This window comes from Diplotaxodon limnothrissa, linkage group LG14 (genome assembly GCF_057381915.1).
Source record: "Diplotaxodon limnothrissa isolate DT_005_m linkage group LG14, D_limnothrissa_male_GT1.1, whole genome shotgun sequence".
Lineage (NCBI taxonomy): Eukaryota > Metazoa > Chordata > Actinopteri > Cichliformes > Cichlidae > Diplotaxodon > Diplotaxodon limnothrissa.
Genome location: NC_140609.1, coordinates 15299464 through 15311727, shown reverse-complemented (window position 1 = coordinate 15311727; position 12264 = coordinate 15299464). Strand labels below are relative to the sequence as shown.

Here is a 12264-nt window from a genome sequence, read left to right as displayed (position 1 = left end):
CAACCGCTGTATTGTTCTGTGATGGTAATCTCTTTTTCTCAGGAACTCTCAAGTTTGCTGTCATCAGTTGTATGCAAAAAGCATCACATTTACAAAAAAAGTATGCTTTTTAAGAAATGGAAATGCTCTGGATTTCTTGAAATTTGAAAGAATCAGATGCTTTGAAATGCAAACACACACACACACACACACACACACACACACACACACACACACACAAAGATGAGCGTAATCCCAGTATGTCCTTTCTAAATGTCAATCAGGCAATGCGTGTTGTCATGGCAACATTTACTCGTAAACTATCTAAAAAAAACACATCCCTGTTTTTAGCTTTGCAATTACTACCATGCATGACTGCCATCTTTTGCTATATTCATCTTCTTGTGCTGAGAATGTAACATGTCTCTCCCACAAACATTCATTAATTGAGCCAACACAAGTGTGTGAAGTATGCAGGTAACTCACGTATGTGTCCTTAAGCTGGTGATTGCAATCCACAATGAAGCTAGAGTTAGATTCTTCAGTCCTTGCGTCTCTATGGCAGCGCCCAGAATAAACTGAATAAGCTTAGAGGAGACTTCACTGCCTTGACAGTGTATATTTTGAACATGGATTATTTATTCATTCATTGGTCGTCTTTTGTGGTGTCCTTATTTTATTAGCCGATGGCTACGTAAGCGCTGCTAAATAGATAAATAGAATGATACCCATGTGTTGAGGGCAATTGAGGTTTTTTTTTCTTTTGTTTCTTTGAATACCCTACCATGTGATCTTAACTTGCACTTTGAGTTTGTTGGTGATCATGCAAGTTGGATAATTTGCAGGCTTTTGTGCACACTTTACTGCACTGAATTACTTGGCCACCAGAGGCATTTGACTAGCTCTGTTGAACCGGAAGTGATGCAATCACGAGGATATTTAAATCCTTTTCTGCATGGATGGTTTGGCTAGTTCAAAAATGGTTCCCCCTCTGTGTTTGCCTTGTTTTGATTTGATTTGTAAGGGATGTTTATATGAGTGTGTAAGTGTGTGGGTGTGCGGTTGTGCCATTTGATGTGATTTATAAATTTGCATGCATGTGGCCATCCTTTGGTGCTTAATCCACTATCTGCAGAAATAAATATTTTTTTTCTTCTCAGTGCTCTATCCAGTAAAAGAGAGAAATATTTTTGTTCCAGTTTGCACTGACTCATAATTAACCTTCTAGTTTCTCTCAGCTTAACACAGTGAACTCTTGTGTCCACCTTAGGTTTAAAGTGATCTTTGTGCACCACTGATCAGTAGGTTCTTTCTAAGCAAACAGACACACAAGGAGAGTAAAAAAAAAAAAAACATTGTCTAGAAATTATTCAATATTTCCCAACATGTTTTTATAGCAATGGTGTGGCACAGTACTATATAATGCACATATTTTATTCAACATAATATTAATACTTAGTTTCATGCCTAATTAAATTCCACAATTAAAGAAAAGTGTCCTTTGTCTTTTGGTAGTGGAATGGGCTTTTTCTCTTGAATGAGACATGTTAAGAATAATGACAATAGTGATCAAGATGATGATGGTAATGGTGCAATTATGATTGCCATGATACCTGAAGGGGAAGCGAACAAGTGTCGACAGATGTGCTTTAATGACATTTATTATTTATATTAAACAAAATGGCTGTCTAGTGCTCTCCACAGTTTGTATCCTTCATCTTTAAATGTCCCTTTTGAAGGAAAAGGTCCCTTCAGTCATGTTTTTAAATTAATCCTCGTTTTTATGTTGGAAAAAACAAACAATGTTATGGATCAAATTTTTATCTTTACTGATTAAAGTTAGTCACACATATGTTTAAATCAACATAATTTTTCCTCGTGTACAATGTACAATATTCAGCTACAGAATTAATATTATTTTGAGATGCTGGCTGATGCTATAGTGTTTCCTCCATGTTTACTGAAATGATAGGCACGTCATTAGTTGCTAAATTCTATGGCTAAGAATGTAAAAAATCTAAGACAGAATCTAAGAAAGGCTTAAAGTCATAAGGATTCATTGTCTGGAATTCTATGGCTATCCATGTCGGAGATGGTTTCACAATAAATACAAAGTTTGACATGCTGATTCAACAGAGGAAAAACATGTCAGAAGAGCATTATGGATACCATGAATGTCACAACCAATTCAACAGTTGTAGCTTTGTAGCAGATTTTTCAGTCTGCAGCACAGTGCGACTGACAGGCCATGTTGTTCGTAGGTCTAAAACGAAACAATTTACATTCCAGTATAAAAGAAACGCTAATGCCTCTGAATTACATTTTCTACCAGGTTTTTCAGCAAATATAAACAGGTTTCCACATTCGGTCTTGTTTTTTTGTCTGTCTTCAACATAATCTCTTTCAGTGCCATAAAATGGGACAGCTCATTTTTGCCCTGACAAGCCAATCAGAATCAGTGAATGGAATCAAATCAGTTCTAGCAAGAAAACAAACATGTTTACTTTGTGTCTGCACAACATCAAAGGAAGCATTAGCTATATTTAATACGCAGCTCTTCTGCTTGTTTCGTATTTGGTTGCACTTGGTTTATACAGACAATCGTGTTAGAAGTGCTACAACAACTTGCTAGCAGGCTGTCCATGTGAAATATCAATATTCTCAATGTGACTTGTACCTACATTCAAATGATCAGCGAAGTGGAAAAAGTGGGAAAAAAGTGATGCAGGTTCTTCATTCAGTTTTAAAACTGCCAGCTTAAAAGTTTTTATCACAGACAAAAATGGCATTTTAGCCAGATATTTCTCAATAATAGATTATTAGAAGAACATGCATAAAAATCAAGCTATGTTACACTAACAAATACCATAAATTACTTAATTTTTTCATTATGTTTATTAGTTTTTAATGTTTTCACAACCCCCTGCATCCCAACCTTAAAACCCACCTCCCCATTCCCTTTCAGTTTTTGTTATCCAGAGTTGCTTTTTGATTTTCCCCCTCTTATTTATTTATTTATTTACAACAGAAGGTTTTGTGAAAGCGTTTTCTTGTGTGTTTCAGACAGGGTCAGGAACCATTCATGCGTCTATAAAAGTTGCACTGTTAGCTCTCACTGGGCAGATGACTTCCCTAAATGAGCAACAGATCAGCAAATGTGAGGGGTGAAACTACTCATGTCAAACAGGTGACATTTTTATGTGTTTGTGTGTAAGTGAGAGTGCTTGTGTGTGTCAAATGGTGAGCCTGGCTGTAAGGACCTGGTTCAGTAGGGTTCTGCTTCATTGTCTCTAAACTATTTGTCTTCATCAGATGAAAATATGACAGAAAAAACCGTGTGGGAGAAAAAAAAAGAAAGAAAGAAAGAAAGAAAGGGAGACGAGGTCAAGTCTATATTCTATATTTGCATTTTAAGGCCTGTGTATATGATTGTGGGGGGAAGGCGTTGCGAATCCATGAGAGATGAACTATTTCTAATTTTAAAATGATGCATATTTTCAAGATTCAGCTTGTCCTGAAAAATTAGCATATGAATTTATTGTGACAGGTGACATTTTACGCACCTTGCTGTTTTTCTGATGTGACTGTCACAGAAATGTGCTCATGGATTTGACTTTCATTATTACTGGTTTTGTAACACCTCACAGGTGATTTTGCCGAGCTCTTAATAGTTCAAATATGGCATATGCATAAAGATATGAAATATATAATTCACACCATTTGCTAACATGTTAATAGCACACGTGTACGCACCCACGCGCCTGTCACATTTGACAGACTTTGATTTTGCCACAGTGTTTTCTCTCTGTCTTTTATGTTGTTTCATTTCCCCACCCCCATCACCCATCTGTGCCTCTGTTGTATCTGTCATTCACCCCGGGAACAAAGACACATTACTGTTACTGCAACTTACTTGAAGGCATGCTTTCTGCTAAGATGGCTTCTCTTTTAGAAAGTCAGAGAAAAAGACAACTATCCATAAGAAGCGTTGGACCTCATTAATTTAGAAAAATCATGCGAAAATCATGTTTTGACAATCTGGAACTAGAATTGAATTATTTGAACACTGATGGAGAATGCTATTTATGTTTTTTTTGTTAAAAATATCCTAAATATATATTATGTATATATTTTTTGTATACATTTTAAAGATTAATTTTTATTGCAGTGCGTTTTAATTATTTTATTTATTTGTATGTAGATTTTTTTTTAATTTCTAAATCCTTAAATTTAAATCCTCGTGGTTCATTAAATACTATAAGCTCTAGTTTTTTGTTTACCTAATATCTGCTTGACATTTAGCCCTCTGTACCCTATACACCAGGGGTCTCCAACTCCAGGCCTCGAGGGCTGGTGTCCTGCAGGTTTTAGATCTTGCCCTGGGTCACAAAAGATTAGTTCATTACCAGGCCTCTGCAGAACTTCAAGACATGCTGAGGAGGTAATTTAGCCCTTTGAATCAGCTGTGTTGGATCAAGAACACATCTAAAAACTGCAGGACACGGGCCCTCGAGGCCTGGAGTTGGAGAGCCCTGCTATACACCCATAGACAGCCAGCAAGTTTCTTTTACTGTTTGTGTATAAAATAAGAAAACACTTTTTACACACCATATTTATATAGAAATAACTCAGGGATTAAAAAAAACAACAACAACAACAAAAATCCCAGATATGTGTCAAATAAATATTTAGTGTTTTTATCTGAGTCACTTCCAACTTTTCATCTGTAGTAAGTGTAGCTTGTCAGTCCACTGTTTACCTCAGCTCTCAAAATGGTGGGTGTCTGAAGTATTCATTGTCTATTTACTCCAGAGGAAGATGTAGAAATTTGTGAAAGGGCTCCAATACGGGTCGATAAGTCAGTGAAGCTCACTTATGACTGATGGCAGTGATATTCAGGTGAGTTGTCAAAGATATCCTGAAGTTTTCTGTTGGCAGTGTAAGCACCGCTGTTTTGGCAGTGTTACCTAAACTTTCTCTGAAGGGCATCTAATATTGTCAGACTTACTGACTTGAGTCTGAATGTGAATGTAATCCAACTATTTATCACAGGCAAACTATAATTTTTAGGACCCTTAAGCCTAATCTTGGCTGGCAGTTACCTTGATAACTAACTGCTCTTATAGCAGGCTCGTGGTTAGCTGTATCGACTATCTCCAACAATGAGGAATAAATGAACATGATTATGCACATTTTCTTATGTTACAGCTCTCTTTCAATAGCTTTTTTTAAAGATAAATTTAGGTATTTTGAATTTATATCAGATTTCCCCCTTTTTTTTCAAATTTCAGGAATCTGGAACATTCTAATAGGATTTTATTGGAGTATATTGTATCTTGCATAAATACAGCACTAAGCACTGAGATTTAAAGAGCACAGAACAGAGGCTGATTGGCAGACAGAAGATGGGTAAAAATGATTGGGCCAGAGGGATGATGACATATTTGAGAACAGGAAACCTGCCGTGTTTATCTAGTGGGTCAGGCCCAGAGAGAGACGTTCAAGCCTAAGGAACACTTCTTTAAAGTACTGAGTAGACCCGTATTTGACATGGGTTGACTACGGGGATTATATTAAAACAAAAGAAAAGCGAGAGCAGTGATTTTTTCTGAGCATTAGAAATTTTAACATTGAGCAAAAAACCCCAAATCTTTCTAACCTACACTGATTCGACAAGCCTCTGTGTGGTACAGAGCAGAAAACTTTGGTGGCCAACTAATTGCAAACCAGTCACCCTTCCAAAACATGTAGTTTGGGCTACATCCATGTGGAACTGGAGTGAGGTTAATTGATTCACAGAAGACAGGCAAGAGATTTGACCAGAATGATGAGAACAAAATTGAGCTGGAAATTACAGGAAAGCAGAAATGATGAAAAGAAAAATCTGAGCCAATGCTGTTGTCAATTTTTACAAATGTTTGACAGAAAGAAAGCATTTAAGTCTCATTCACAACAAATTCAAAACATGGTAGTGTCAGGGGTAATTCATTATTAACTTTCTTTCTTTGACAAAATGAGAGAGAAAATATATATGTGTAAAAAAAGGAACCAGTAACCACCAGGAATGTGAAGAATACAAAACTTCGAATTCATTCACAGTCTACAGTCTTTATCTCTTTCTTACACCAGTAATGACTTCAGTATGAATCCAGGAAGAATGCCTCTTCAGATCATCAGCTCAATTAGTCCCAGAGGCACTGAAGGTAAGGATGTTTTCACAGTCAAAGTGTAAAAATTCTCTTTTCAAAACAATAGCTAACCTGAACACAGGGCTTAGAATGATTCATCACAGTTCTAAACTTTTTGGACATGAGCGCATAAACACAACGTTCTACAGCAACCCCCAAACACATTGCTTCCCGTGGAGTGGCGATTAGAGTGGAAATCAATTTGAGGTGCCCATGGCTAAATTGACATCATTAGGTTTACTGCAGGCTGAATAATGGATGGCTGTATCATTATATGGGAAAATAATGGGATGAGACAAAGCACAGGTAGACAGCTTGCTGCAGGTGAGAGCTATAAATAGATGCTGGCACACCCACACAAACACCCATACATGCACAAGTCTGCGCATATCTACTGTGAAAAATACAAGTGGCAAAAGCACAGCACTAAATGACAATAACACAAGCGCAAAATACAAACTGGAGTTAATGAAACTTAATTTACTATTACTAAATTCTTAGTACCTACAAAACCTCAATGCCACCTGAGCTACAGCCACCCCAACTGGAGAAGAAGACCAAACACAGTTTTTAGTTCACTGATTTATTCATATCTTATTTGCAGGAACGACATGCATATGATGCACAGAGTTCATTGCAGTTGGATCCTAACATTACCTTATTCTCATTTTCTTAAAAGTAATCAGCATGTATACATGATTGCAAGAAAAAATATTCCTACCATAGACATGATTGGCAGTCATTATTTTGTCTACGGTATCACACATTTTAGGATATTGAATGACAATAAAGTTCTGAAGTTATTTAGAGTAAATCAAACATTTGTTTTAAAGGCACAGTCTAACGGTAAAAAGGAAAACATTATTCGGTTTTATAGGTTGATGGGAGGCACTGAGGTTTCACATTTCATGTTCAAAAACAAAATGTATTCTTCACATCTTTGTTTAAATTAATGAACCCTTATTTTAAGATATCTTTTTTTTTTTTTTACAAGTGAACACAAATACTGCACTCAAGCCTTGGTCTTCCATGTTAACTGAAAAGTCTGTTGCACATTCACATTCAGATCAGTAATATCTATGGTCAGCTCCTGTAAAAGCAAGAGGAAACATCAGTTTTACTTCTTCATTGGTGGCTCACGTTTACTATTTTTTAAATAAACATCATCCAGGACTTAAGAGTTGAATGTACAGCACTTGCCTTCTGTTCTGTTCTATAAATTGGATCTGATCTAAAGGCTAATAATTCAGTTTTTCTAATATATACACAGTACATCTTTCCAGTAAAGTTAAACAAGCTGACGCTGAGACGTGTTTTGTGCATGACAGTAAGAGCAGGCCTATACGTCTTCAGGATGAAACATCTCGTCCTGTGCCAGACAGAAATAGCTCTCCCACCTCACTGTATTTAACTGACACAGCACCAGCTGCTTACTATTTCTTTCAAGTTGTTACCCCATCAGACAATACTTAAGAAGATAAATGGATTGTCTCATGCTGAAAAACTACTTATTACCATGCACATACTGTGTCATCCTTATTCCGTTTTTCTTGTTCCTCACTGCCCTTTTTCTCCCCCACCCCCACACATCCTTCATTCTTCACGTTTATCTCTTTCACCTCTATTTTTTCCCTCCATCTAGTTACAGTGATGCATTCTCCCTCTCTCCACCAGTACTGCCTGTCCTTCCCTTCTTTCTACAGATGAACCATCTTTCTGTCTTTTCAGTATTCGTAACCCATCCTTGCATCCCCAACACACACAAACACTGAGTCCTCTGTCATTCTGACTTTCTTCATCTGCAATTCTTGCCCTCTCGTCTGGCTTCTCCCTGTCCATCTTCTCAAGAACAGTATAAATGTACAGCTTTTTAATCTACCATTATTTATGGAGCTGCTATCATTTTCATGCTTCTGATAAGTGCACTGAGTACAGTACACAACCTTGACAGGAATATTTGATCATAAGCCAAATGAGGAGAGGGAATACATGCTATCCTCTTGGACTGTTAATTCCTTTTTTTCATTTCCCACCTCAAACCAATGTAGCACTGCAAAACAGCTTTAGATCTTTACACATGACCCAAACTCTTCTTTCTTATTTACAATTTGGGTATTTGGATTCTGAGAATTTTATTGCTATTATTTATACTTTTATTTTGAGTATCTTAAGGCTTTAGAAAATCTGTGTTTCATGTCATGTTTTGGTACACACCCTCCTTCTGCGGCTGAACTTTATTGACCATGAACCTCTGGCTTGCCTACAGAGCACCAACGCTCATTTTTGAACATCACAACATTCATTTCAACATTTAATTTATGTTAGGAGCTTTTGTGGTGATAGACCATTTCCTATATGCAGTTTAGGTTTTATACGGTCATCTGTAGTTTAATGAATAATACTTGATTAATTTTATTTTAATGTGGATATACACAATATTTAGACATTGGCATTAACCATAATTGAATTAAGTGTTCCAGAAATGTACTGACCTGTGATTCAAGGTTGTGCTGTGGGGTTAGTGGCTGAGGGCCTTCATTTAAAGTTATGGTAACCTCTGTGATCTCAGTTCCCACGCCCCAAATCCTCACCACACCCAGCTTCAAATAATCTACAGCATCCAGGCCAGATGTTCCCACAGCATTGGTCAAAGTGTTCTAAAATTGAAAGTGATGAAGACAAAGAGGAGGCGTTAAGGGGAATCATATATATGTATATGTACAAAACACAATGTCATTTTGTTGTGTTATGGGAATATATGTATTGTTATAGGAATTGCATGACAGGACAGATAACAACAATCATGAACTTCATATTCACTTTGCTGGAAAAATGTTTAAGCTGAGTCATGAAATTTACCCAGTCATGCATTATTGTTTATTTTTTGGTTCATCTTTTCAGTGAGTGAGATTTACTATTTGAATCTCTTCCTTATATAGTTCTATTTTTAGTCCTATAGTTTTATATCCAACAGGTAATGTTGTTTACTCTGATTCCTTTTAGCTGTACTGAGGTCCAACACTCATACAGAGCTAAGAGAACACACATATACGAATACACACACATACGCACCTACATTCAGATAGACATCCAAAGTGGCATACGATCTGCTAATCTGCCAGGCTGCTTCTGCTCAACTTATCCTCATCTTCTCACATCTGCCTGTTCGCACATACATACATCCCCACAGTCACTTACATACGCATGCGTGCACACACAAAATACGTGCACACACACACACACACACACACACACATACTTCCTCTCTCTCCCTCTTTGGCTGTCAGGCAGTGCCTGTTTTATCGCTGTGTGAAATTGCTTTGAATTGAGCCTGATTGTAGGCAGAGGACAGCCACAGATGTTTGGCCACGGTAGCTTTAAGTGTATGTTGTAGGGTTTTGCATATATGTGTGTGTTTGGGTTTAGATGTGTGTATTAATGTGTGCCTTTGGGTTTTTGCCTGGCAAAGAGGCAAATGTGGCTGGGTTATTCCCACTGGTCCTAGCTATTCGGGAGTTTTTAACATGTCCGACCTGAACTACTATCAAGTTGTTACCAAACAAACTTTGCCATAACACATAGGCCACCTTTCTTTCTTTTTTTCAACGAACTTAAATACCTTTTGCAGAAGGATATGATCCTTACATAGTAGCAATATTTTAAAATTTACCCCAAAAGACACCAATGAGGCAACTCTGTTGCTGGTGCCAAATTTGAATTCAATTTTGTAAAACTTCATTAGAATCACAAGTGAATCCTTTACTATCTTGTTCCTTATAGATAACACATCCTTTAGGGTTATGTTTTGATTTAAGAATGTCTTCATGTCAGTGGACAAAACTCGTTCATCCACTTCACTCAATAAGCTTGATAGTTGTTTATGCATGGTGGCATGGTGTTGCCAGGGTTGGCACTGTTGTCTCAGACCAAAATTCAAGGAATAAGTCCTTACACGCTCTTCCTGCACCTGCATGACTTTACTCTGTTATCCTTCATGATCCTGGTTGATCCTGGACTTTAGGTAGACAAAGTATTTAAAGTGTATAAACTAAAGGACTGTATGTGACCTTTCTGGAGTATTGCATGTTCCTTTCTGATTTCCCCAAACCAGCAAGAGGAAATCAAACAGAAAGCATATAGCTGTTCATGTTCATCAGCATATAGACTTTAAAACAGAAAGTCTCAAGAAACATGAGAGCTAATAGAGAGTCAGAAAACCTGTTTAAAATGCACTTCAAAACTGGATTGAGTGGTGAGTCACAAGGTTTGCATTTCAACATAATTCTGATTTGTGAGCCTGGAGACAATGTACTTACTGGTTAGAGGTTTTATACAAGGTAGATAATAGGTTTGTCATAATACCTTTGGGAACTATTTGTCTGATTATTTGGGATTTTTTTTGTTTGTTTCTGTTAGTTAGTTAGTTTCTTTCCACATAAATCCCTAAAAAATGTTTTGTTCTACATTAGAGGTTGCCTTAAAAAGGCAGGATTATTAAATCATTTGTAATGCCAGAAACACACCGAAATCTGCATTAACATATCCACTCAACTTCAGGCTCTTCTGTCTAAGCATGTTAATTTTAGGCCACAGAATTCTGATTAGGGTTCATGCACAACAAAAGCTTTGCACCTGATCAAAATTATGTTGACCACAGCCACACACACCACCACAGCCTTTTTAAATGCTAAGGTATCAGCTGATCTGCTTGTCTTGCTGCATTAATAGTAATAATGATGATAATGGGGGGGGGGGGGAGAAGTATGGCTTGTATTTGGCCATTGAACTCACCGACGTCACTGAAAATGTGACATGAAGATATTTTTTGTTCTCCACTGTGTCTGAGGAGAGAAACAGGAGTGAATTACATTCAGAGCAGAGGCATGGAGGGTATGCAAAGGAGTATGTGACTATGCAATGAGCGACGCAGCGACAAATAAGGGATGCATAAAAATTTGTGTTGATCAAGGTTTAAGTTCATATTAATATTACCTAAAGAGCAAGTAAATAATCACCTTAGAAAACCCAATTAAGTAAAATAAACAGTTGGCTATGCCACTTAAATATACATAGGTGGTATTAATGCTTGAAAGTAAAACCAGTTGAATGCACGAGAGAACACCAGTGAATGACAGAGTAGCACAATGAGTGCTGCAGCTGGACCGACCTGACAGACAGCGGAGAGAATAGCAAAACCTCTGAGGTAAAACTTAAAAATGCGGAAGCCGAAACAAGCAGAAAAGTAGATAGTACAGGTAAGAAAGCGATACGCTGAGAGGCAAAGCAAGCAAGCAAGACATAGGAAGGCTACATGGCAGACAGACAGGGAGACGCAGAAGAGAGAAGCAAGGGACCAGATAAAAGAGGAGTGATGGAGAGCATATCTCTAGGCTGTGACACAGGGAATTACTGTAATGGTTTCTGTCACTCCCCTTCTATGCATTCCTCACTTGCTTACTATCTGCCTTTCTCTCCTTTGTCCCAACACAAACAGACCGTCCACAGACGAGTGCATCTTCTCACAGAAGCACTTCTGAGACTGATTCTGTTCGTGTATGTGTAAATATGCATGTCTGAGAATAAGCGAGGAAGTAGAGATAGACGTGTTGTAGCTCACTGTGTCTTTCTGATAAAATCCATACTGAATTTCATATTCAGTGAAAGTAGCAGAATTACTTTCACTGAATAACTAACTGCGCAGGAGCTTAACACACACTGGGATGAAAAGCCATTAGTGGATTCTGATTTTCTAATTTTCCAAAATGTTCTGTATCTTTCATTAATCAGTGCACATCTTGTAATTTAAACAGCAAGCCTGTTATTCTTATCATACAACGTCAACAAGCTTGATCTCTTTTGTTTGCACACCAACTTAGCAGCTTTCGTCCACTAAAAAGCATCAAGTTCTGGCCATTGATCCACTTCTGTCTTTTGTGGTAATGATATCAGTTTTTGAAATAGGTGATTTAAACCCATAAATAAAAAAAACCAGAAAATGTAAATTTCAAGATAAGAATGAAAAAAGGATTTTCCTGTTTGAAAACGTATCTGGTTACAGGGTTGTAAGTAAGATTAGAAACTGTGATACAAATACCTA

The 12264-nt window shown here is 37.3% G+C and overlaps 1 protein-coding gene across 1 annotated transcript in view; it reads right to left on the bottom strand.

Annotated features, from left to right (window-relative positions):
• Nucleotides 1-7179: 7179 nt before the first annotated feature.
• si (sucrase-isomaltase) overlaps nt 7180-12264 on the bottom strand; it is a 67952-nt gene continuing 62867 nt past the window's right edge. Inside the window, exons 45-47 of the mRNA XM_085371709.1 lie at nt 10959-11008; nt 8660-8824; nt 7180-7257 (exon numbers count right to left, since the gene is read on the bottom strand). Coding sequence (XP_085227835.1) covers nt 7180-7257; nt 8660-8824; nt 10959-11008 — 293 coding nt within the window. The remainder of the gene's footprint in view (nt 7258-8659; nt 8825-10958; nt 11009-12264) is intronic.